The sequence below is a fragment of the Taudactylus pleione genome, unplaced genomic scaffold (assembly GCF_031769625.1).
Source record: "Taudactylus pleione unplaced genomic scaffold, aTauple2 ptg000366l, whole genome shotgun sequence".
Lineage (NCBI taxonomy): Eukaryota > Metazoa > Chordata > Amphibia > Anura > Myobatrachidae > Taudactylus > Taudactylus pleione.
Genome location: NW_028284767.1, coordinates 10912070 through 10939732, shown reverse-complemented (window position 1 = coordinate 10939732; position 27663 = coordinate 10912070). Strand labels below are relative to the sequence as shown.

Here is a 27663-nt window from a genome sequence, read left to right as displayed (position 1 = left end):
TGCTTGGGATCCCTTTGTCCGATGCTACGGAACCCTTGTAGCCTCTTATAAATAAAATATAATAATAAAATTAGCTATAATTAAGTAAAGACTATTTTGATGTTACTGTGCCTTTAACATTGACTAACAGATGCAATGCATTGTTCAGTTATTTGCCAAAGACCCAACATAGGAGAGTTTAGCTACTTGATGAATACATTCTGCTAATGGCACAGGCGGTCACAGCCAGATCTCATCGCTGCTCACACTCGATGCTCTATAGATGTAGCCCACAAGTGGAAATCGATCAAGCCCTGGAGAAAAAAAAGACACTGGTGTCAGAGTATTAAAGCTAAAACTTATAGTATACTATTCATATATTGGGGCCGATTCACAGTTGGGAGCAATGCGAAAAAAACAAAACAAAACTCAAAACGATGCTCCAGACACCTAACCAAAGTGTTCAGCAGATCAACCAACTTCTTTCCAACTTGTGTTGTCACAGAAGTAGGCAGACAGTGTCTTGTGCATGTTTTAAATAAATATTTGTAAACTGAGGGCTTTTGTAATAAATGATTAAAATAAAAATGTGTGCCCAATACACCCCCAATTCCGGAGCTTGGTGCATATCGTGATCGCGGTCAAGCCTCAGAAAACAGCATTTTCAGAGGTTTGACCACATTTTTAGTGTTGATGCATCATGCCCTAAATGTTTGCTCTCCCATTTGCTATAAATGTCTGTTATTATTTCACTTGATATCAGCTGCATTTCCTGACCTCCACTGAATGCCTGACCTTCACTGAACACTGCTAATGGAGATCAGTGTAACAGAGCCAATAAGAAGGCTTGGAACACCTCCAATGCCCAAAACAATTACTCATGCATTCCCTGAAGTATAAAAGACAGAAGCAGCACTATGGGATGATCTATACTCCTCTATTACTGTCTTTTTTTTTTAGTTACAATTTAAACCTTTTAGTGCCATCAACATGGAATTTACAATGATGGGTGTCCTACAATTATAAGGAGGTTATTGTCCTAAAACCTACAGTGGCTAAATACTGATGGGCTGGGTTCTGCAGATCACAGTGCACCATGCAGAATAATAGTACCTGGTCATCACAACAAACAACAGAATCTCTGTGATCTACTGCAAGAAAGATATGTATTGGGTCTACTGTAGTAACAACCATTATATTCAAATAGCACCCCCAATGGTTGACGCATGTGTTATATTTATACTGTATGTTCTAAGCTATGGACATGAAAGCCTATAGTGATGGCTGTACCTAGGGGTGAGAGAGCCTGAAGGTGGTGTTTTCTATATACAACGCATATGTTGGGATTAAGAAAAAGCAATTGTTAAATTGTTTAGTGAAATGTGGAAATGCAACAGAAGGATTACTTTAGCACTACTATTTTTGTATCTGATTTACATATATGTGTTGGTAGTAACCCCAGGTCAGAAGAAAGCTCCACAATGTACAACACAGTGCAAATGGTCAGGCATTCTCTTACAGTGTACTGGCTTAGCTTAGATAGTGATTCTCTACCTACATTATTATTGTTGTTATTATTATTATTATTATTATTATTGTTATCTTTTATTTATATGGTGGCACAAGGATTATGTAGTGACATACATATAAATACAACATACCTTATGATTACATAGTACAAGGTGAATCATTTAGAGGGTTACAAACAGTTTCATAAATTAACACATATACATAATTACACCATGGAAGTTACATAATTATGTAGCACAAAAGAAGAGAGGGTCCTGTTTTCTAGAGCTTATGGTCTAAAGTGGAAATGGATGGACACAAAGAAGGAGAGGGGAGCAGGGCAATGGGATGCAGATGTGAGAGAGTGAGGAGCAGGACTGGTAGGCTGGAGTGAGGCAGGGAGAAAGTCTGATTGCACATGGGAGGGCATTCCAGAAGCTGGGCATAGCGTGGAAGAAATCCTGAATGTGGGAGTGGGAAGAGCTGATCATGGAGGGGGTCGTCATTGGCAGAGTGGAGTTGCCGGGAGGGAATGTGTGTGGAGATGAGCTTGTAGGGGATGGAAGGAAAGTGGTTGAGCGATTTGAAGATACGTAAAAGGAAATAGAATTTTATGCTATAGGATAGGAAGCAAGTGCAGGGACTGACAGACAGTGGCAACAGAGGTGTTAGTGGGGTAAGCCAGAGAGGATTAATTTAAAATAATGAAAGCAGGAGATGATAAGAGCATGGATTATAGTTTTAGTGGCTTCCAGAGTAAGAAAGAGCCTGATCCTGGAAATATTATGGAAAATACGGCAGCACTGGGAGAGACTGACGGATCGCGGCCATTTTTCTCTGCGAAAAAGGTGAGTGTCAGCTGTGCCGCAACTAGGCATAGGCACGGAGGAGAACCATCTCCTGGGAGAGTCATGTGTATGCTGAGGGGAAACCTATTTCAGACGGATCTCTTGCACCCGGCATGGAGTATGTTTCATTGTGAATAATAATGTTGATGGGTGCTCTAGCACATAGGGGGCTGGGGGCAGTGTAGTGGTAGAAATCCGTAAGACTGATAATATAGTACGTGGCCGGCATATGGAAGTTGGCAGAGTTGCATATGACTCAGAATCAAGCCCTGAATGCAGGGAACAAATGAGAGGGTGGACTCAACAAAGATAGAGGACTTGGGAGGAGTAGGAGATAAAGGTATTTCAACTGATTGGAGAGGAGGCTGGGAAGTGGGGCAAGACAATGTACAATCCGACCAAAACCAGGAGGTTTTAGTCGCATTGTTCACAAAGTTGGGTAATGGATGATAGCAGGCAAGGACCAGCGATGAGCGTGCACACTGTGTCCTTGCTGTCCCCGATTGTCTACTGAACATGCCCGTCAACCTGACGACGCTCGTCAGGTTCGGCATGGTCAGGGATAGGAGGTCGGGCTCCTTCACTGAATGACGTTCAGTGCGGTGCCCACACCTCGGCAACCTGAAGGTCTGAACACTAGTCATTCAGACTTTCAGGTCGCCTAATGGATAGGCACCTTTAGGGATGTTAAACTTTAAGAAGCTCTGGGTCACCCAAGAGGACATGGCCGACATCTTGGTTGAGGGCAATGTCCATGGAGTGGAAAAGCTGGAGACCGGATTGGAATGGATCAAGGAGGGAATGGATCAAGAGGAAGGAGATAAAGCATTTATATATGACCAGCTGAAGGGGCTTGGAGGCATAGGGGAGGAGAGAAATAGGGTGGTAGAATCAAGGGAGGGTTTCTAGAGAATAGGGGAGGCAAAGGCATGTTTCTAGGAAGGTATCAAAGAGGAGTAAGAATGGGGAAGTACAGGATAAGTGTAAAGGAGGCTGGCACATGCCTTCTTGTAGGGAGTAGGTAGAATTGTATGCGGAATGGGGAAAAGAGGGCTAAGTATTGGGGGTACGATACTGACTAAATTGTGCGGCTAATATAAAAAATTAGACTGTTTACTGGCCTTAGGCTGTATGTGGTTGAATTACTACATATCTGAGTGCATGGCTACATATGATTGGCAAAGGATTGGTGGGCATGGCTGTTTATAGTGGGATTAAGCTGATAGTCATCTGGCTGGTCTGCTGACCACATAAAGTAACAATATCTATTTACATACTATGTACACTGTATTGAAATTACTAATTTAGTAAATAAACGCTTTTATTGTAACTTGATTTCCTCTGGTATCCAGTTAGCCCCAATATTTTTTCGGGGGTGAAAAAACGGGTTTTTTTTGCCGATAATCCCTGTTCTTTGCCGAATTTTTTTCACCCTATCCTATTTGCTTCAGTTGAACAAATAGGATCCATGATAAGTTCACAGAGCTATGTGTTTTCGTCACTGCGCTGGCGAAAAAAGACTTTTTCCCACTGCAAAGCATCTTTTCTTTATATAAGAAAGAAAAAGTACTTACACAAAAAACAAATGTAATTTAGAGATGAGCGGGTTCGGTTTTCAGAGATCCGAACCCACCCAAATTTTGTAGATCCAAGTCTGATCCAACGCGACATTGTATCATTGATGTAACCACAAGATTAACATCAATTAATCTTGCGGCTACGATGTAGCGGTTCCCACAATAGACGTCTATGGGGATTTCTCACCATAGACGTCTATGGGACACACAGGCTGGCCGCATTCAGCTAATCAGGGAGCTGCTCCGACGGAGATGCTCCCTGATTGGCTGGCGGCCCCTTCAGTGACGGGGCACACGTGTGCCCCGGTCATTTACGCGGAGCAAAGGTATGTGTACACACATACCTTTGCTCGGTCCGTATGGTTCGGTTTTTTTGCGTTTTTTTATTTTAACCCCTGGATTGCCTACCTGGAGAAGAGGACATGATCGACGCATAGGAGAGGTGAGTATGGATTTTGTTTTTCAGGTACACCCCTATGGATTACTTCGGATACTAGGTGAGTATGTGTGAGTGTGAGTGTGCATGTATGTTTAATTAAAATTATACTTTCACGGTGTATGTTTTTTTATTTACGTATTTCTTTAGTTGTGGAACTACAAGTGCCAGCGGGCCCGTAATGCCCCGCATGCTGGTATTTGTGGTTCTCCAAATACCAGCATGCAGGGGAGGCTTGCTGGTACTTGTGGTTCTACAAATAAAGACAATATAGAAAATGTAATTTTACACTTTACACTATCAACCCGGCACCCACCGCCCTAGGGTGCCGGGGATAGCCCCGGGCTATCAGTCTAGGCCTGGGGTGCCCTGGAGAGGGGTACCCCTTTATTGGGGGGGTACCCAACTCCCCAGGTATCCCCGGCCTGGACTGACTAGCGGTCAGGGGTAATGCTTTGGCCGGGGAAACCGGTGAAAGGTTTTCCCTGGCTGTGGCATTATCCCCCCGCTAGACAGAGTTCGGTGCTGGTTCTGGAATTTTCAGGGGACCCCTACTCGTTTTGTCCCCTGATTTTCCAGAACCAGGACCAGCTCAACAAAGCCCTGTGCTGGTTCTTAATATACAGGGGCCCCCTACGCATTTTGGCCCCTGTATTTTTAGAACCAGAACAGGCTTTATAAAGCCCGGGGCTGGTTATTCTTTTGGGGAGGGGGTGCACTTTTCTTTTTTTTTTTTTTTACACACACACACAGAAGCCATCACGGATCTCACTGATCTGTGATGGCTTCTCTAAAACTCGCACCTTTTAATGCTAAAAGATGTCAGTTTACATAGTCCTAAACTCACCTGCACTCGCAAATGCAGTAGCCTCGAGCTGAAAAGTTCGCAGGCTATTGAATTTGCGAGTTTCAGTACAAACTCGCACTTTTTAAAAGTGCGAGAAAGTGCGAGTTTGTACAGTTACTAAAACTGACACCCTATTACATTTGGCCCATTGTCTTTTTTTTTCAAATAATTGTCTGTGTGTCTGTGCGTGTTATGCTTTGCCGAACAAGATCTAGCAAGTTGGCAACGCAACCTAGTGCTGCCCGACTCCAGTCATCATCAATCTGTGCTCTGGGCCCAAGTTGTGGACCGGCAAAAAAAAAAACAACAGTGTATTTTTTTATAAAAAAAATTTCTGTGTGCGCACGACTGCACGTGTGTGAATTTTGTAACCGCACCTTGGCTACACTATTGGTGCTTGTGACACTGCTTCAAGACCACAGAAAATATGGAGGGCTGTCACATGACAGGAGAGCAAGGCCAAGAACCACATGTTGTAGCTGCCGCCAGCAGTGCAAGGCCATCATCTTCCTCGCCCTCTATGAAGGCCCATGCCCCAGGGCTTAAGTCACGCCATCGATATGGTAAAGCTACTTTTACTAAAGTTAAGAAAAAAAAATTGAAAGGGAATTTGCCTTTAGATAAATAAAAAATTGGCAATATGCCATTCACTCCACGAAGTGGCAAGGAAAGGATAAGGCCTTGGCCTTTCTTTATGAAGACTGCTGGTTCTGATTCTGATAGCCCTTCGGAAAAATCAACTGTGTGCCCTGAGAAATCGAAATCACAAATCCCAGAGGAGAGTGCAAGTGTGTCCGTGGTTGCCATGTGTGAGCCAGACCTAAATACTACTGTACTGGAGGATCCTCCAAGTTCCAACATTTGTGTGCCCTCTGTAAATGTGGGGAAGGGCAGTCAACATCTTGCAGACGTAGTCAGTGAGGCTGCTTCTGTGGAACTGCACATGGAGGAGGAGGATATTTTGGTAGTTGAAGGTGCTAAGGATGATGAAGATGTTGGTGATGAGGATGTTGATGCCGAGGATGTCCTTTGTGTAAGTAAGGCAACAGCTGTTGCCCATGGATTGAAAAAGCCAAAGCCCACTGTTGTCATGCTGGGACAAAAGACAAAAAATCCACTTCTCACATGTGGAATTATTTCCACCCCAATCCGGACTACAGTTGTCAAGCCATATGTGACCGTTGCAAAGCAAGAGTGAGTAGAGGGAGGGACCTAAACCACCTAGGAACCTCCTCCTTGTTACGTCACTTGGAGCGCATTCATCAAATATCAAAGTGTATTTCGCCAAGTTCCAAAACTCAAAAGTAACAAGTCCAGTGTCACCGACCTGGTCCCTCTCTGTGGGATCCAAGCACCTTCGATCTCCAACACCTGCATCATCATCCACATCCTCATTCGTGATCGGAAGTAATTTAAAAAACAATTGACTATTAAATAGTCCTTTGATAGAGGAAGTAAGTATTACAGCTGTCACACAGTTTCACAGCGGATCACTGACGCCATGATGGCTGTGCTAGTATTAGATTGTGAAATAATAAAAAATGACAATGATAGTGTGGAGGAAGTGCAAAAGGAGGATGAGGGGGAAATTTGTGTCCTATCTGACGCTAATGTGGATGTTGATGATAAGGATGTGGTTAGCGTAAATCAACCACCAGTGGCAGCAGTTCTTGCTAATGATAAAAAGAAAGCCAGAAAAGCAACGTCTTGGGTGTGGAATTATTTTAATCTACATTCTGATAACAGTTGTGAAGGCATCTGTTCCATTTGTAAAGCCAAAGTTACCAGAGGAAGGGATGTTAACCATCTAGGCACCTCCTCCCTGTTACGTAATTTGCAGCGAGTTCAATTTGTTTAATAAAATTATAATTTGTAATAACAAGCAGTCCAATATCAGCTACCAGCAGTTTGGACCAGCACATGCAATCTCCACCACCAACACCCTCATCATCAGCCTCCTCCTTAATAATTGAAGGTAATCCTTCCAAAAAATGTTTTGTGGGGGCCCAAACAAACCAAGGAGTTCAGCCACGAAAGTGTCAGTTCTAGTGGCTTGGGGGCCCATCAAAGTTAATTTGAGGTAAATTCCCCGAAAACGCCTGTTTTAGGGGGTTTACCTCAAATACTAAGTATCCCCCGGATGTATGAAGGAGGGACCGCAGCAGGTATCTCCGATACCTGCTGTGATCCCTCCATTGACGCCGGCAGCCACCTCCCCCATAGGTTTCTATGGGGATGCGATGCTGCCAAATGCATCAATATTGGGAATGCAAAGCATTCCCGATATTGGTCCCAGCAGCTAGCGCCATCTGAAGATAGTGTTAGCCGCTGTAGTCTATGGGGACTTACCGCATGTCAGCCTGTGGAGGGATCTCCCAGATCCCTCCGCCGGCAATGGGCGCCGCTCATGTGCAGTCCACGGGACTGCGCATGCGCAGCAGCCCCGCATGCACTCCGGCCACATGGCAGGAAAGGGCTCCTTGCGGAGCCCGTCTCCCTGCATGTGCCGGTACATACATTCAGCCGGTATGATCGCATTTTACAATGCGATCATGGGCGGTACTGGATGCCCTGATCGCATTGCAAAATGCGATCATCAATAAATGGTCCCCTTGGTTTGTTAAACTGTGCATGTCCTTTTTAATATCCCACATAAGAGTGGGTGGGAGGGACAATTCCATCTTGCGCCTCTTTCCTTTACATTTGGCACAATTTGGGGCATTGCCGACTGACATTATTATAGTTTATTAAACTGCCATCCTGTCAGCCACTGCTGTGTGGCAATGTTTCATAGATGTCTGATATTTTTTTAAACTGCCGTGCGTTTGTGCCACTGCTCTGTTGCTTACTTTAGCCAGCCAGCTCGCTGCAACCTTTGGCCTGTATTGGTGAAAAATAGTCAAATCAATATTGTGAGCTGTGAGGTGGTTAAAAATGCCTAGAAATGCCTGAAAATTATTGTTATTAAGGTTAATAATAATGTAGGAACAAAAACTGGCCCAAATTATGTGGTTTTAGCTGTTTATATAATTTTTTGGAAAAAATACAGATCCAAAACCAAAACCTAAAAACAAAACACCAAGGAAAAAAAATCCAAAACCAGATTCAGATCCAAAACCTGGGGAGATCCAGATCCAAAACCAAAACACGGGGGTCGGCGCACATCTCTAATGTACTTACAATAAGGGCCTTGAAGTAGGCTGACTGTAATTAAAACAACATAATTTTAATGTGTTTGTGAGGGTACTATAATAAATATTCATCGTTTATATTTTTAACAAGATGGCAACACCCTTTCTTATCCATGTATGTATGTAGTTTTGTCCATTGTACTGTTGCATAAATATGTTTGTGAACTGTAATATGCCTCTTGGCTGTTGCATCTATATTACTGGGTTCCTGCAAGTGAGCTGAATACAGGGAAGATCTATGGGCAGGCCCTGGTAGGTGAGAAAGACATAGATGAAGGACACAGCTGACCAAGAATAACTATTCCTTTTGGACTGGTCCAAGACTGTATCTATGTGTATATCAAAGCCTGAGCAGACTTTAACATTCTTTGTGGACAAACCAAACACAGGAGAACATTGAGCTCAGTCTCTACCACATGGCAGAGGGTGGCTCGGAAGCTGGTATTGTATTGCACACCTGGGACAAAGACACTGGTGAGATATAGGAGTATGTAATTTGCAGTGTTATGTCACATTTTACTATTATTGTGCGCATTGTGTTTATATATAATAAAAGGGTGTGAATTTGACCCACTAGTTGTCTAGGTGATGTATTTAACCCATGTGTAATTTACCCAGAGTGCTAGGGCTAAGCATAACACTAACTGACTGGTGGACCAGTAACTGGCAGGGTGAAAAGAGTTACACATTATCCACACAAGATTTCAGTAAACTTTTGATTTGTTGTTTTATTATATGTTCAACATTTATTTATAGTAATGTATATGTATATACTTGATATTTTACTTACCTGTATCATTCAACCCCCCACACGGCACAGACACGTCCTCTTGTGTGTTGTATTCTGAGTCACCTGGCCCTGTGTTAGATACAAAAGAAATAAAATAAGCACAGAGGGCCTGAATCAGCATTGCGCGTACGAAGGACCCAGTCTGCGAATGTGCACAACAGGTCCTGCGTGATCGCATGCAGACCCTTCTATGCCTCTGCCTGATTAACAGGCAGAGGTAATTTAAGGGGCGGTGTGGGGGCGGGGGCGGCAGGCGTTCCCGGAAACGGGAGCGTGTTGGCCCTGTTTTCCAGAAGTGGCAAAGCCAGGGACTGCGTCTACAGATGCAGTTTCCAAGCCTCGCAAGCCTAAGTAAGCCTCAGCTTACTCAGCTGGCCGGCGGCCCGGCGCTGTCCACCATCGCAACGATCCTCAGTCGCAGTGCTGGGAGCGCAAATGCAGCAGAGGGTGTCATATACCTCCTGCTACATTTGCGTATTAGCAAGGACAGAATTGTTAAGCTGCCTGCGTGCATACATCATATCTATAGCCTGCGTGCATACATCATATCTATAGCCTGCGTGCAGCTTTGCAATTCCGTCCAAAACTGAATCACCCCCAGTGTTAACCAGTGTTTTTCAATGCACTCTTTCTACCATTAGGCCAATGTCAGAACCATTTGTGATATTCATATTCAATGGTTTATTGGTGAGAGAGCACTAAGAAACATTATTATATAACAGATACATCCAGAAGGGTGGAATAAGTGGAATGAATCATGAAGTAAAGAAACAATTATCTACCTCTTGCCTGTGGTCGGAGGTCATTGAGTTGCAGATTAGATGGCAGGGACATGTGCTCCCGGGGCAGACTGCTGTTATTCAGTTTCATGTTATTGGAGATGCTGTGGACATAGATAAAGACACCTGGAGATTCTAAAACATACATTGCTGCAAATATATAAGGGCACAAAGTGTAAAGGTGCCCATCCACTAGCAGATATGAAATCGACTGCACGATTACGACATTGTAATCGTGCAGTCGTTTGTCAGTCTGTGATGAGCCTGCACTGAACGAGCAGGCTCATCAATCTTCTGTAAACATGCTCAATCTGATGTTATCGTCAGGTTGTCCAATATGTTTGCACGATGATAGATGTCTAAACGACCAGCGGGCACGCCCATCACTGGTCGTTTTAGACATTTTTGCAAAGGATTTGCAAACGATTGAACGATAACGATCGTTCAATCGCTCAACTTAATCGTCTAGTGGATGGGCACCTTAAAAGGCACGATGCCTTAAGCACAACAGCATCATATCATACATCTACTAAGCTAACATCTTTATTTCTACTGATAACACAATAAAATCGCTTCCCCACACCACATCTGTATCCAAATGATGTTACATAGATCTAAGAAACCTCTATAGATTATACACACAGTACAATGCATGAGACACTGCAAACACCATAATACCTGCATTTCTAATCAGCCAGTCCTAGCATTGTCTCATGATTCTTCACATAATCCAATATAACATACTTCTATTAGCAAACACTGAGTGGCCAAATTATTATGACCACCAAGTGATTTTATGCAACGTAGCTATTCTGCAGATAATGCTGACATAGGATGTCTGACTCTGTACAAGAATGGAAAGGTGAAGGTATGCAGAGACTAATGAAGTGCATCACTTATGAAATAATGGTAAACAATTAGATCTGACAGACTTTCAACGTGGAATGATTGTTGGTGCTCGCAGCAGCAGCGGGGTGAACATTATCAAAACGGCTGCACTGGTGAATTGTTTGACGGCGGCCCGTATTAAAGTTAATGTGCACACAGAGTGGACAAGCAGACAAAAAACTGGGTCTGTGGTTGTAAACACCTCCTGGATGCTGGCGCGGAACGAAGAGAGGTTCGGAGTGTGGGCAGGTTTGTTCACTCCCACAGAGAGGCAGCAGTGCATCAGATTACAGGCAAACTGAATAAGGGAACAATTCAGATGGGATATAGTCAAGATTTTGACAATGACCATGTTGACATTCATAATATCGATACCACAATGTCAGGTTATTCTGTCGATATTGTTGAAATGTTGACAGGCAGTGTGTCAACATTGTCAGAATGTCAACAGATGAAATATCGCCATCGTCAGAATGTCAACATTAGGGCTAGGCTGTGGGAGGAGGTTAGGCTGCGATGAGTAGGGTGGCGGGTACGGGAGGTTAGGCTGCGGGAGGAGGTTAGGCTGTGGGAGAAAGTTAGGCTGCTGGAGGAGGTTAGGCTGAGGAAGAAGTTAGGCTGCGGGAGGAGGTTAGGCTGTGGGAAGAAGTTAGGCTGTGGGAGGAGGTTAGGCTGCGACGAGTAGGGTGGCGGGTACGGGAGAAAGTTAGGCTGCGGGAGAATCATAGGCTGCTGGACGAGGTTAGGCTGCGGGAGGTTAGGTTGCGGGAGAAGGTTTGGCTGTGGCAAGAGGTTAATTTGCGGGAAGGAGTTAGGCTGCGGGAGTAGGTTAGTCTGCGGCAAGTAGGGTGGCGGGTACGGGAGGTTAGGATGTGGGAGAAGGTTAGGCTGCAGGAGTGTCAAGTCCAGACACTGGGTATCCTCAGTTAGAGGTCTAAGAGACGGGGGGTTAGGGTGAGCAGGATGCAGCAAATGGGGTGGCTGTATATATGTCTTCCTCATAGGCCAAGCTAAGGTGTTGGCGAGACATGACCTGAGACGCGGAGTCTAACCCACCTGGTGGTCTTCACCAGTGACTCCTCCAATTGGGATTTGGGTTTTGCCGCACCAAGTGAGCAGGTCACAGCCCTCAGGCCAGGTACCTGGGAATACCAAGGAGATCAACACTGAAGAAGAGACTAGAAAGCTTCACTGGAGAAGAACACTGAAGAATGGATTCTGCAAATGTGATTTGGTGATTAAGAGGAGGAGATGCGTACACTGGCTGGCACTGTAAATAGTACTGGAGATTGTACGCAGTTTTGTACTGTGGGTAATATGGAGGATCTGTACACAGGTATGCACCGTGGGTAGTACGGAGGATCTGGACGCAGGTGTGCATCTTTGGGCAGTACAGAGGATCCAGATTGCAGGTTTGCGCAATGAGCAGTACAGAGGCGCTGTATGCTCTGTAGAATATACTGGAGACTCTTCTTTGAATTTCAGTTCACTGATAGAGGATACTAGAGAATGTCACAGGGAATCAGTACACCGACTGTAGGAATCACTAGAGAAAATCACTGGAGATCCAGGCGCAGATTTCCTTTGAGAGAGAATACAGGAGTCAATCACTAGGAACGAGCACTGGGGGTCATTCAGACCCGCTCGTGAGCGGCAGTACGCTCGCAAGCGGGTCGATGTTCCCCCACTGCGCATGCGCACGACGGAGGGAGCTCCGTCGCATGCATGCGCGAGACCCGGCGAGCGACGGGCTCTCCATCGCTCCAGGTCTCACAACAAAGTGGGCGTGCTGTCGATGTTGATTGACAGCACGCCCCCTTTGGTGGGCGTGCCTGCCAGACGGAGGCGTTCCCATGGGAACGCCTACCGTCTCAAGCCGGCCCCACTGACATCACTAGTGATGTCAGTGGGAGTGATTTTGCCTCTGATAGAGCCAAAATCATTCCAGGGCTTGCGGCAGCGAGACCCTACCGCAGGGTCTCCGTCGCAAGCCAGATGGTCGCGATGGTCAAGACCATCGCGACCATCATCATGGACGCTCGCTATAGCTGTGGGTGGTAACCCACAGCTATGCGAGCGCTCATGAGGACGCTCCAAAAAAAGGTAGGAGGGCCCTGATTCAGAGCGAGCGCTCTGGTCAGAGCGTTCAGCTCTGAATCAGGCCCACAGTCAGGAGCCTGGGACGCTGTCACAGCAAACAGTCACTGTAGTAGCGAAGTTGTACAGGTAACTTCCTGTTCCTGGAGTCCAGCTATATACCCTTAGGTAGTTGATCATTGGAGAAAGGAATCAGCTAAGTGACCACTGGACTACCATTGGGGGAAGGTCCAAACAGTTGATATAGACAACATGGCTGCGCCCATGACCGCAGCCACGAGAAACTCCGCAATTGAGCATCGCATAGAAGTCTTAGCAGAACCCAGGAAGAATAGTCAGCGCACCACCCACCGCTGCACCTGGCGTCTGACCGTCTGAAAGATCAGGGGAAGCCAGTGCCGCGGTGAGTTGTGGCCGATCCCAGGCTGCATCCTGACAGGGAGGTGGTTGTGCTGCGGGAGGAGGTTAGGCGAGTAGTGAGGCGGGGAGGGATACACATGTTAGAGGAGAAATACTCACCCGAATGCCGGAGGATCGGAGCTCTGACCCCTGGAAGTCACAGTCAAATGACCGCCGCGACCTGGAAGGGCCACCAGGGACGACATGTTGACATTCTAACATGTCAACATTTCATCTTTGTTTATATAAAGAATGTAGACAACGTTGATATAATTACCATATGGACATTCTCATGTCGACATGACGAATGTCGACATATCATACCCAACCATTCAGTTGGCCTCTCATTGAACAATATGCTGCACATTTCATTGATTGCCTCTGCCAGATTGAAGAGTGGCGACTATGCAAGAAGTGTCCATGTGTTTGTGCTGTTGTCTCTATATCCTCACCCTACCATCTGCATGGTGTAATTGAAAATGTGACTTGTCAGACCACATGACGGATTTCCAATCATTTACATGTCCAATTCCTGTGTTCCTGAGCAAACTGGAGGCATTTCCCCCGTTTGCAGCTGATATCAATGGCGTACGGACAGGCCTTCTGCTTCTGTAGCCCATATTATGTAATGTGCGGCATACTGTTGTTGAGAGGTCATCTCAATCTGTCCCTGATTCAGATTATCTGTAATTTGATGCACTGTTGCCCATTTGTGGGACTGAACAAGTTTTCCCACTCGCCGTTCCGCTGCAGCATCTAGTAGACGTATACGACCATAGGCCTTGCGCTCAGATCCGTGTTTATGTTGGCTGGACGACTCTGTGTGCACAACCGCCGCCATCAAACAATTGACTAGTGAAGTCCGTCAGATTGCGTTGTTTACTCATTATTTCATCAGTGATACACTTCATTAGTCTCTGCATACCTTCGCCTTTCTGTTCTCCTATTCAGGCATCCTAGGTCAGCATGATCTGCAGAATAGCTACCTTACATAAAATTACCTGGTAGTCATTATAAAGCTGTAACAAAACTCCATCTACATACATCTCCTCTGGCCCTGCCCCAATGATCGAACTGTAACCCACACTCGTAAGCCACCCATATTAAATCCAGCATTGGAGAGTGACATTTGTGTGCACCCAGTATGGTTTTGTTAGAATGAGAAGGAACAGTGGACGTTTTAGATATAAAAGATTAACCACTGTGGCAGTATCACCAGAGATGGTGCTGGTGAGCAGCAGATTCTGTGTTTGGCAGGAGAGATCCGCACACACAGAGTACAAAAGCATTGTGGGAAGATGTGTAATGGTGGCCGTATGACCAGAGCCCAGGTGAGGCTGCTGGTGAACACAGCCAGACAGTCCAGGTGGGGCTGCAGTGTGAGTGAAGCAGACCAGGTGGTCAGGATCATACCTGCAAGGAGGCAGGCAGATCCATATACCTCTGATACTGTCCTTGTGAGAGGCGGCAGCCAACAAGCTGAGAAAGCTATACCAGGCCAGGAGGCCAGTGTCCAGTCCTGCATGCGGCAGGAAGGACCACAAATCTCAGAGACTGGGAGAGACTTTCATGCAGATTAGCTGCTTCTATAGAGAGGGTTCAAGAAGTGAGCTCTTGCCCTAAGAAAGGGCTAGGTTGTTTATTATTTTATTTCTGTTTCCTGATGTCCATGCTCAAGTAAAAGCACCATTTTCATTTGTTTTACTGGAATGCAATGTGTGGACTCTAATTCTGCATGTAATCACTGCACCACTAACACCATCTAATCACTGCACCACTAACACCATCTAATCACTGCACCACTAACACCATCTAATCACTGCACCACTAACACCATCTAATCACTGCACCACTAACACCATCTAATCACTGCACCACTAACACCATCTAATCACTGCACCACTAACACCATCTAATCACTGCACCACTAACACCATCTAATAACTGCACCACTAACACCAATCTACCAGGCTAATTACCCAAAGTTATCACACCATCCAACTAACTATTAACTATATCATGGCAGCTGCTCTCACAGACAGAGGACTGGGGTAGTGCAATTGCATAGACGTTGATGAATAAGAATACGAGCATAAACAAAATACCTAGCGTTAATCAAGCAGGAGTTTCAAATATCAGTGCAGCAGTGAAAAAAGAGGTAATTGTCAACCTCACTAGCAGAAACAAAAAGGTGAACAAACTGCGCTCTAATATTTATGTAGGGATATATGGTGAACACATATATATATGGATGTAGAATAAGTTTTATTACACCTTGAAATGAATCACAATGAGCATGCCATATAGAAAAAGCAACAAGGTGTTGAACACATACACATCAACATACACATCAACATACACATCAACATATATTTACTGGTTTCTGTTTCTGGGACACGGTTGACTCCTCAGTTCCCAGCTTGTAGTGTGTATCAAGGCGACACTTAGGAGGAATTTCACCCTCGCCTAAAGCCTAGAAGAATTTTCTCTATTCACAGACTTCATATACAGTGCTTCTACTGGGAATTACAGCTACTAACAGGACCCTTTGGAGGATTAGTACTGATGTTTTATTGTCTATTGCCTTACAGAGCCTGGCGGTATAATGATATGGGGCTAAATGTGATAGGCTGCAAGCCGGCGCCTCTGCGGGAATACATGTGAGTATGCCTGTATTTTTAAAGCAGCAAGCATGTTAAAGGCTAAACCGGAGGTAAACTTCTTGGAATTTCAATAAAAGAACATGTTGCTTTTAGAACTACAGTATATGATGTTCTTTATCACACATCTTTGTAATTTCCAGGTGTCAGATTTCTGCACCCGCCGACACGTTATATCTGCTAACCGCTCCCTGTGTTTGTGGTGTGATGGTAATGTAATGCATCATCTCACCTACTGTGGGAATGTTACCAATGTACTTGCACTAAAAAGCCAGTGACCAAATTGGATAAAAGTCTATTTGTGGGAAGTACATAAGATATTAACTAATCTCCTCACCTTAGGGTCAGTCGGTTCTCCACACCATCTAAAAAAAGGAAGAAAGGCTCTGTAAGTTTATTAAGAGGTACCATCTCATCCCGTCCCAACATCATATCACACGCTTCCTTGTATCTGTGGGCCTGATTCAGCCTGGATCGCAGCTGCGATTACGCACGCAGTCTCACTGCGAAGGTAAGCTAATCCACTGCGATCGCTTTGCCGTTGCAGCACAACATTAAGAACGCCAACCTTACCTTATACACATCTGTAATACTTAGCAAGACTGTGAAACCATCGGTAACATCGAGTACAATCAGAGCCTCATGCACACTTGCACAAGGTCAGACCTTACTCGATAATTGCTAACCTTCCGGTACGCAGTGAGTACACAAGCTGCGTACACCATCGCAGTGGATAATTTATGCACACCCTTGCAATGACGTTCAAACGCACTGGCACGTCTGTGTTTTGTCGACCAACCCCCATCACCTCCCACAAACGGCACTTCCTGTCAATCTCTCTGCGATGGGTCTGCGTAGTCATTGCGATCGCAGTCCCGATCGCAGTGACTAGTTCGCGCACTGTGATGCATATGCATGCGCAGAACGCAACATTCGGCCGATAGTGTGCGTAATCGCAGTTGCAATCCAACCTGAATCAGGCCCTGCATCCTATCCAATGTTACACTTGCTTTTCTCGCCTTTTACCTGAACCCCTCGGAATAGTCCCATTTCCTGACATGAGCAGGCTCCTATCAGCTGTCACTCACATTTCTTTTTCTTCCTTTTCAACACAAGGCACCAGACCAGGATATTAACCAGAAGAATTCCAGCAGCCAGGGCTGAACCGGCGACAATAAGAACCAACAGAGGGATCTCTATACGGGTTGAAAGGAGACCTACAATTTAATGCAAAGTAGGAATAAGATTACTATTTACAATAATGAAGAGACACCTACAGTTATGTAAAACATATTATATGATGTAAGTATTACAGGCGGTAGATTATGATTTATGTAACTCACCCATTGCTGTCACTGGAGTTTGTCTGACTTCACTTTGTTCGGTGCTGATTTTTACTCTCAGACTGCCATTGCCCTCCACATTGCGCGTGTCCAACAGAAGCAAACGAGAAGAGTTGACAAACTGTTGTCCATCTTGGTCTCGTATGGTGAAGCTGGAGGGAGGCCGAGTTTGGATCACTAGGAGAAGTAGGAGGGATAGTCCAGAGACATGAGGTTTTCTAACCGGAGAATCAGGTGGGACTGTATAGTGGGAAATGTAAGGTTGTATTCATCATAAACATATTCTTTGCTATGAAGCAATATGTTCTCACAATTCAGTTTCATTCTACATAAACTTATAGGAAAGTACTTTTCTTCTCAGTCATACTGAAGAACAGAAACACACAATGGCCATGTGTAAGACAAGCTCACATTATACATTTGATCACACCTGCTCACACCATGACACAGAGGTGGCAAGAAAATGTGCGATGTTGGGGTACAGTAACTCTCTGTGATGTGCGCAGCCGCACATTGTAAATGCATGTTTCTAAGACTTGAAATGTCCCCAAAATAAGTGTAGATTACCATACAACTGTGCAACGGCCAACCGATGTAACTATACATGGCATGTTGCACGATCAGGCATACGATGGCGAAATATATCGTTACATGCTGCATGTAACAGCACCGCGTCGTTCATTGCATTGTCTCATCTCACATGCTGGACTGCAAATGAGACATTGCGATAAACGACCATCTGAAACGACGGATCAAATGTACGCACCATACGATGTATCATTCCGATATATGTCGGAACGATATATCGTATAGTGTGTACCAAGCTTTACATTTTTAAAGGCACAAAATGGGGAAATATAATAATGACAGTAAATAACAGGTTTAAGACAGCTGTAGGACAAATGGATGCCACGGAATACTAAATCCATACATATAATATCAAGCATTTGACACAGTATTAGTATTTTGCTGAAATATTCAAACATAACTTTGTGTTCCTATATGTGACACTTATTTATTAGTTTGACATGAGTTTGTTGTTGTTTGATTTACTGTGCACTTATGTAATGTCATTTGTTTCAATTAAGGTGAAAATGATTAGTGAAACTTTTCTGAAATATGATTTTACTATTCATTTGACTAATAATGAAATCATCCACTATCTTCTAAATAAAAATGGTCACATATTTTCCCTATCTGACCGACAGCAGCTTTGAATACATTATAATTACATTCATCTTATTTAGTATAATGTGTAACCTGAAAAGTAAAATGAAAAAGAACCACCTGCAGTTGTGATATGTGGATGTAAAAGAGTTATTCAAAACAAAACCACTCGCTCTGCATAAAAGTGATTAAAACTAACTAATTCTCTAATGGGACACTGCATGCGCGTTGCCAAAAGGGAGCATGTTCATGCAATGATGGGGAATATCCCGTCCATCGGTAGTACACCACACAACCTTATTGACCATCACTAAAGTAACCCCAGAAATGCTGCACCTCTTCCGGCAGTAACTGGAACTTACCTCCCGACAGTCCTATGCAGTCAGGACAATGGGCCTGATTCAGACCCGCTCGCAAGCTGGTCGATGGTTCTCGACTCGCTCCGGGGCTCGCTACAAACGGGGCGGCTGTCAATGTTGATCAACAGCTCGCCCCGTTTTGTAGGCAGGGTGGGGGGTGGCTGGACAAACGGAGGTGTTCCTGAAGGAACGCCTGCTATTTGTGGGCGGCACTACTGACATCACACGTGATGTCAGTAGTGAGCTTCCGGTTCTATTGGAGCCGGAAGCTCACTGGGGTTTGCGGCAGACGAGACCCTACCACAAGGGTCTCGTCGCAAGCCCAATGGTCGCGACCATCACCTGGCCACATCTCAAAAGCACAGCTTAGCAAGTGGCCAGGAGACCGGCTTTTAAAGAAAAAAACGTCCGCCCTCATTCAGAGCGAGCGCCTCTGAATGAGGTCCAATGTTCCTTCAATTTGGAACTGTTTGGACAGTTGGGAGGTACAGTATGCTAGTGCAAGAAAAACAAACAAAAGTTTGTGGAGTGGAAATGGTATCATGCACTCAAAACTATCTCACTTCAATTATCTTGCTCATAATATGAGATCTTTTTGCCCTGATCAAAAAACGTAAGCACATTGATGCAACTACTCCATACTTTGCAAGGAACACCCTTATTCTGCCCAACTGCACATGTAAGTTTCTGCTCCTAGGCAAATGCTGCTATCTTGCTTTGTAAACTATGAATGTGGGCAATAATCTAGGTCAGTGTTGGCTAACCTTGACACTCCAGCTGTTGTGGAACTATATATCCCAGCATGCCCTGCCACAGTTTTAGCATGCCCTAATAGCAAAACTGTAGCAGTGCATGCTGGGTTATGTAGTTCCATAACAGCTGGAGTGTCAAGGTTAGCCAACACTGATCTAGGTGAACCTGCTGAAATCGAGACACTTCAGTACCAAGGAGAGCTTTACACTGCACTTGAGCTGTTTTGCACTTGATAACTTACTTATGCTGACTGATTTGTGCTTTTGAAATATGTTCCTGGCATGAGCTTAAATACATTTATAAACTTTGGTTCTTGCTAATACTCCAATCTTCGGTCTGATTCTGTACACTCATTGGCGTATCTATGATGGGTGCAGGACGTGCTTTGTACATGGCCTCTGGGTCCAGTGGGGCCCCACACCTCACACTCATTCAATATATTTAACTTACTGCCACAGATGAAGAAATCTCTGGGAGAATGGCAGTGGTGTCTTTTTCCCGGAGGTATGCGCATGTACATAAATTATCTGTAAGTCTATATTACACATACTCCGGCGCAAAGGGTCGGCTTGGTGACTGCACATGGGCGCAATCCTCTAATAAGACGCCCCTCACTACACTCCTTAAAGTTAAGCATTTTGCCTGTGTACACGACCTGGGAGTGACCAATTAACGGTAAGCACAGGGGCCGCTATAGCGAGGAGTTCAGTAGCCTGTTTATTTTTTATCAGTTAAACTTACTGTATAATATTTCATACTGTGATACAAGTAAATTTAACTTTGCACATGGATACCGGTATACTAAATAAAATGGGCTAAACAAAATAAAGTGTGCTTAGTTAAGGACCTCACCTCCCAGCTTCTATCATTATCTATATTATTATCAATATTGCTCTAATCGGGATGTAGTCAGAGGGTCTCATTCAGACCCGCTCGCGAGCGCAGGACGCTCCGTCGGAGGGAGCTCCGTCGTACGCATGCGCGAGACCCGAATAACGACGGCCAAGCCGTCGTTATGGGTCTCGCACCATAGGGGGCGTGCTGTCGATGGTGACTGACAGCACGCCCCCTTTGGTGGGCGTGGCTGCCAGACGGAGGCGTTCCCATGGGAACGCCTACCGTCTGGGTCCGGCCCCACTGATATCACTAGTGATGTCAGTGGGAGTGATTTTGGCTCTGATAGAGCCAAAATCATTCCAGGGCTTGCGGCAGCGAGACCCTACCGCAGGGTCTTGTCGCAAGCCTGATGGTCGCGATGGTCCTATGCGAGCGGCCAAGAGGCCGCTCCATTTTCAGGTAGAAGGGCCCTGATTCAGAGCGAGCGCTCTGGTCAGAGCGTCCAGCTCTGAATCAGGCCCAGAGTCCCGACGGTCAGAAAGCCAAAGGTCACAATACTAACAGTGGCATCCCAATGGTCAGAATCCCGACACAAAGTATTAGGGTTAGGCTTAGGTTTAGTGGGTTAAGATTAGGCACTAGGGGGAGGGATAGGCAGTAGGAGCAGGGGGTTAGGGTTAGACTGCGGGAAGGGAGGGTTAGGCTGCGGGAGGGGTGGGTTAGGGTTAGGCTGCGGAAGGGTTGTGTTAGGGTTAGGCTGCGGAAGGGGTGGGTTAGGGATAGGGTGCGGGAGGGGTGGGTTAGGCTATGGAAGGGGTGGGATAGGGTTAGGCTGCGGGAGCGGGGGTTAGGGTTAGACTGCGGGAAGGGAGGGTTAGGGTTATGCTGCGGAAGGGGTGGGTTAGGGTTGGCTGTGGGAGGGGTGGGTTAGGCTGCGGGAGGGGTGGGATAGGGTTAGGCTGCGTAAGGGGTAAGTTAGGGTTAGACTGTGGGAAGGGAGGGTTAGGGTGCGGGAGCGGGGAGTTAGGGTTGGACTGCGGGAAGGGAAGGTTAGAGTTAGGCTGCGGAAGGGATAGGTTAGGGTTAGGCTGCGGAAAGGGTGGGTTAGGCTGCAGGAGCGGAGGGTTAGGGTTAGACTGCAGGAAGTGAGGGTTAGGCTGCAGAAGGGTTGTGTTAGGGTTAGGCTGTGGAACGGGTAGGTTAGGGTTAGGCTGTTGGAGGGGTGGGTTAGGGTTAGACTGCGGGAGGGGTGAGTTAGGGTTAGGCTGTGGAAGGGGTGGGTTAGGGTTAGGCTGCGGAAGGGGTGGGTTAGGCTGCAGGAGCGGGGGGTTAGGGTTAGGCTGCGGGAAGGGAGGGTTAGGGTTAGGCCTTGGAAGAGGTGGCTTAGGGTTAGGCTGTGGGAGCAGGTGGTTAGGGTTAGACTGCGGGAAGGGAGGGTTAGGCTGCAGAAGGAGTGGGTTAGTGTTAGGCTGCGTGAGGGGTGGGTTAGGGTTAGGCTGTGTGAGGGGTTAGTTAGGGTAAGGGTTAGAATGCCTCAATCTGTCAGAATTTTGACTGTCGGGATGCTGCTGTCGTTATTCTGACCTTCGCCATCCTGACCGTTGGGATCCTGTACCCAATCCCTCTAATCAGTACAGTACCTTAATGAGACAGACAGTGACAAGCAGGCCAATCGCCTCATGCATTTGACAAGCTGTGACAAACTCCTAGGGAGGAGGTATGCAGACCAAGCAACAAGACAGCTGACCCAATGCCAAAAACAACATGCTTTGCTCCAGTACTTCCCAGGTAACCTAGTATTGCTGAATTAATGAAATGACGATACTTTGGGCAGAGCACTTTATTAACTGGTTGGGGTGATGTTGGAAGGTGTGGGTATGTAAGGAGGAAGGTGATTTGTGAAGAACAGGTGGCATTGCTGCATTTCTTGACAGACGCAAAACTAACGAGTAACACTGGTAAATTACAGACCAGGGATTCTCATTGTGCACCACATGTAATACCCCACTCTTTTCTTTTGTGTTGATGCAAAACTAACACGCACAGAAAACTAATGTGACAGGTTTGCAGTTCACGCAAAACCAATGTTTGTAGTGTGTACAGAATCAGAATATACACACACTCACAATGTATGTTCAGCAACTCTTCTCCTCTGTTTTCTGTCTTGTTGCAGTTTTCCCCAATAATTTCTTCAAGTGACAAAGTACTAGAGCTGCCAGAAGCCACTGGTAGCAGAAATGGGGGCTCTCTACCAAGCCCTACGTCCTGCTTTATACCATTCAAGTACCAGCTGAGAGTGGAGCTGCTAGCTTCACAGAATGTCCCACGAGACTCATCCTTGTAAACTGGGTTCCCAAGTCCTGGAATGTACAAACATAAGAGAAAACTTAAGGAATAGAAAATAAATGCTATTACCTCTCAAAATATAATAAGGTTTACTTAAATGACCAACAAAGAACATCTCTTCTATAATACACTAAACTGCCAATTCATTAAGTAAAACTACCCTTCCTAATGGATTGGTGCATGATATGGGGCACCTACTGTCTACCCACCCACTAACTGATGGAGAGTGTAGCCTGAGCTAACCAGAGATGACTCTGGGACCAGGTTAGTGGTCACCAGAAGATACTTTGGCTTATAACCGCCCACTTACTGTGGATGTCTGTTACTATTTTCACATCCAGGCAAAAATCTAAACAAACAACATTTACATTCATATAACACAATCACCAAAGAACTAGAGCACTTTTATGAAAGGGTTAACAATGGCATTGTGGTACAGTAACACAACAGAGAGGAACATAATACTACACATATAATCCCTTGGGACAACCCTTCCTAGGCATAATCTGGTGCTTTATGCTCTGCGGACCCGTCCTGTTGGCACAGAAATAGTCCTGACCTAGTATCACCCTGCTTTCAGCAGGCACATTCTGTCTCTGGGCTCACATGGAAGATTACTGATTCTTTTAAAGGCATATTCAATTAGTCGTAGGATTTCACCCGCAGCTAATTGACAGGCAAAAGTCCCGCGACACGGGGTTTAGCTATTCAATTAAATAACTATTTCCCCACGTCACTAGACCGGGACTCCAGCGCGAGAACTGCGGAATCAGTGTGTAATACCTAAGGATGGACATCGGAAGCTCACCATCATATGATGACAGTGCTTCCACCATTGAATCTTTTGATACGATGGTAACTAACCATCGCATCGAAAGTATTTAATGGTGAAAACTATTCATATGAATAGTAAAGGGGCGGGGTTAGGGGAGGGGCTCAGACACAAAGCAACAAGAAAGAAAAAAAAAAAGTTCAGGCAGGCAGAGCTGACTGAGGACTAGGAGGAGAATGAGACACACTGGCACTACCATGCTGCTGCTGCTGCTGTGGGCACTTTAAGCAACAAGAGAGTGAAGTGTAAAAAACATGTATAAAATATTCTTATAACCACAGAAAACTAACCTCTTACATCACCAGCAGAGACATCACTCCCCATCTCTGCTGTGAAAACGTTGTTAGCTGTCCTTTTGTGTGTGTCTGTGAGTGACAGCTGCGGCAGGGCCAGGGCTGCACACTGATTGGCTCTCACTGTCTCAGAGAGCCAAGCAGAGCTAGCAGAGAGGGGCGGGAGGGCCAGGTCTCAGGCAGTGAGAGGCAGCCTCCAACGATCCCAGCAACATGAGCCAGTAAGGTAATCAGAGGCAGAGACACAGCACACAGCAGCCAGGGGAGGCAGAGCTTTTAATAGTTAAAGAAAGGAAGCCACCATCGCAACACCATTGAATGATTACCATTCAATGGCAGCAAACATCGGAATGCTGCCATCGTAAGAAAAACATCGATGGTAGGCAAACATCAACCATCGATGTCCATCCCTAGTAATACCCCCTCGCGCGAGGCCGAATAGGTCGGCCTCACGCTGATTTTACATCGCACCTACATGAGGTGCGAGGTAAAGTCAAACAGCGGGGACTCGCGCGTGGGGTCTCAGGGACACCCACGTGTGGAATCCCCACTAATTGAATCCCGTCCAGTGCGACAATTAGCCGCGGGTTTAAATTAACCCCTTAGAGTCCTTCTTCTGATCTTTTACAACCCAGATGGCAATAGCCCCCATCAAGTGCTGCCTGCACCAATTGAAGGTCCCCGGCCACCCTTTTTACCAAGTTATCAAGAACTTTAAGTCTGTGGGAACTGTTCTTCTATTCCAGTTCTGGTCCCCACACGGCAGCTTCTATATACAGTAAGGGTCTCTCTCCTTTGGCTTTTATGACTTGAGAATCTAGTCTCTAGGGGGGTTAGATACAGTAGGGACTGATGTTCTTCATATGGAACCTCTTCTGGCTCTACAACGTCTGGTCATTAGTTGCTCACACAATGGTTCTCAACAAAGGGGCATAATCATGGGCCTTGCTGATAGATGTAATTTTCCAGGTTTCCTAGGCTCTAGGCTGACATATACTAACAGTGAACTGTGGTGTGAAATCATACCTTTGGTAACTATGAGATAGGGTGTGCACTAATTAGTACTGTACCGAGTATAAGCTGACTCCTGTAGGTGGGGAAATGCCTTTTAGCCAGTTTAGTATCCAAGGCGGAGTGGTTTCAATACAGCTTTTGGTAATATTCATAAGTCAGATTAGTTAATGTAGGGGCTGCCACTTGGCCTCTCCCTTACCTTACGTAGCAGAAGGCCCCCTGTGTTGTTAGGCTCTAGGCAGTCTAGATCTAGGTGTAGGACACAGGTTCTCAAACTCGGTCCTCAGGACCTCAAATAGTGCATGTTTTCCAGGTCTCCTCACAGAATCGCAAGTGAAATAATTGTCTCCACCTGCAGTTAGGTTTAAGGATCCAGGGGTCCTTAAACCTAACCCTTTCCCCCCTACGGCTAGACGCTAACAACCGTCTTACCTTAGTTCGGTATGTCGGGTGTTGGTATTTTGTAGTGGGGCTAATGATAGGTGTCGGGATTTCAACACCTATCTTTAATCCCCTGTCGGGCTATCAGTGTCGGGATAGCGCCCGCTGGTATCCTGATTGCATTCCGTTAAGCATATATGCAGAACATCTGCTGCTACCAACAGCACAACTATACGCTGCTCCTGCCACCCTTAGGCAGTCCACAGTATTACGCCACTGCTTCCACAGTCTTCTCAGCAGCTTCCTGCTAATTCTCAGGGACATCTCATGCAGCACTTCCAACTGTTAACCTACCAGTATAGAGACCTGGACACTTTGGCCATACTGTCTCACCATTGTAACAGTTGCCACAGCTAGCTCCTAGGGTCCAGTCCTGAATCCCAATCCTCCAAGTACCATGATAACCATGTTTTATTCAGTAAGAAATAAAATTGTAGCCAATAAGGTCTATACCTTTATGTAATGAGTTTACCAATCTATAAATTACTTTACTGCAAAAATATTGTTCCATGATGTGAAGTTAGGAAGGTCCTAGAAGCAGCTGAGCGGGCGACTACGCATTTGTCATGGTCACACTGTGGATGCGCCAAGGTACCTTGGCGATGCTGCTCGCCTAACGCGATGGGACAGGATCGCTTGAACAAGATAACGGTGAGTGGAGGCAAAAAACACGGTGTATCCCGTCCGGTTTAGGGCCGTGTCATAGCCTGCGCCTTTGATCCCGTACGCAGATGAGGTGGTTCCGACGGCTCAGTTGAGGCAGCCATTCTGCATGCCCATAAAGCTTCTCCTATGGCCGATTATGGAATGGTCTGCGGCTGCGTATTTGTACGCTCTTTCTTGCATCTGCGAAGCCGCTGGTGGGCATCTCAATACATTTCCAGCCGGCTACAGCTTCAGCATATTTTCGCACAGCAGCGCGTGTAGGATCACAGCAGTGAATACGTTAGTATACATCTCAATCAGGCCCAAAGTAAAGTCTGTTATGGTTTATTTGTCATATGAGATTAGATTATCACAAACACATTTGGAAGAGGATGTACTTACATTATCACATGACATACATATTTACAAAGATCACCTTTATGCTCAAACAACTTGTATTGTTTCACATTCATTTATAAGTCACCCACCTCTCTGAAACAATGGCTGGAACAGCAGAACTGAAAGCCACAACATTTTGAAGGGATAATCAGAGCTTCCTCATTCCTGTGGGGGAAAACATTTGTGCTGGCAGCGGTCCCACATAGAACGTAAAGCTGAGGAGCAGAACAATATTATCAGGAAAACAAGCCACCTAAGTATCCTCTATATTCCTAAGTATGTTCCTTAAGCCTTTAAGTTAAACAAAATTGAGAAAAAAGACAAATTTAAATGGAACTAAACCAAAAGATTTAGGGGCATATTTAATACACCCCAGCTTTTTCATGCGGTTATGATAAAATATATCGGCCAAAATCACAAATCATTTCTTATTCTTGCAGTGCTGGGATAAAGGTTGCAAGAAAAACCCTGTCCTAGCGATGAGTTAGAAGCAAATTGATACCGTACCACTGGACCTGGCAGGCTGGTGGGAAGGGATCTCCACTTCTGCAATAGAAAATGGAGTAACTCTACTTTGGTATCCACCTACACAGATTCTAGGAATGATTACTTTTTATGGATTTCCAGCAAAATTACTGATAAATATGCCCCTTGAATGCTTTCTGTGCCAGAACTTTATGAAAACGTTCTCATTAGCAGGGACATTTTCAAGTTTTTAATATATTGTATATGACTTGAAACTAGGGAGTGGCCTGGGTGTGGAAACTAGGGAGTGGCCTGCCACCTGGACCACCCATTAGCGCACCTGCTCTTAATACCCCTAAACACAGTAGATTGCCCCTATACGGGTCATGCTGGCATGGCACAGCACATGCCCCTTGATCATCTTGATGGCACCTGGAAGAGTTTGTCAGTTTGTCTTGGTGCAGATTGGGCTCAGGCAGCTGGATTACCGGTGAGGCGGTTGCCCCCAAGACCCCCATACACATGGGTCTTACTCACAACCAGAGCTGCTCAGATGGATAAAGGAAGACCCAGTGACGGATGGCTCATCTGTTCACATCAGTAACCCCATCGCCACTGCACATAAAAGAACAGGGTGTGCAATCTAGGGCCCATTTGCCTTGCACGCTGAAACAGAGTAAGACTTTCTCTGGTTTTAATAATACCTTTAGCTCCTTCGCGGAGTGGGGACCATTCTCTAGATACACAGCTAGACTGCGGAGGACGAGAC

The 27663-nt window shown here is 45.6% G+C and overlaps 1 protein-coding gene across 3 annotated transcripts; it reads right to left on the bottom strand.

The window, feature by feature from the left end:
* TMEM25 (transmembrane protein 25) lies at positions 1-27663 on the bottom strand. Of its 3 annotated transcripts, none has more exons than XM_088444498.1 (9): positions 27599-27663; positions 26519-26644; positions 22586-22819; positions 17344-17583; positions 17089-17217; positions 16338-16365; positions 9960-10060; positions 9178-9246; positions 1-293 (listed from the first exon to the last, which is right to left on the bottom strand). In XM_088444498.1, the coding sequence occupies exons 2-9, from the start codon at positions 26562-26564 to the stop codon at positions 220-222; spliced, it is 921 nt and encodes a 306-aa protein (XP_088300624.1). In that variant the 5' UTR covers positions 26565-26644; positions 27599-27663; the 3' UTR covers positions 1-219. The 3 variants fall into 3 exon arrangements, with proteins under 3 accessions (XP_088300624.1, XP_088300626.1, XP_088300625.1); XM_088444500.1 differs by having other exon boundaries at positions 17344-17520; XM_088444499.1 differs by lacking the exon at positions 27599-27663 and adding an exon at positions 26937-27025.

Bases quoted from the DNA above. Each gene is read 5' to 3' on its own strand.
- TMEM25 (XM_088444498.1), bottom strand. From the start codon at position 26,564: ATGTTGTGGCTTTCAGTTCTGCTGTTCCAGCCATTGTTTCAGAGAG. The intron at 9,247-9,959 runs GTAGATAATTGT...TATCTAACACAG, and splicing joins CCTCCGACCACAGGCAAGAG to GGCCAGGTGACTCAGAATAC. The intron at 294-9,177 runs GTAAGTAAAATA...TTTTTTCTCCAG, and splicing joins TGGGGGGTTGAATGATACAG to GGCTTGATCGATTTCCACTT.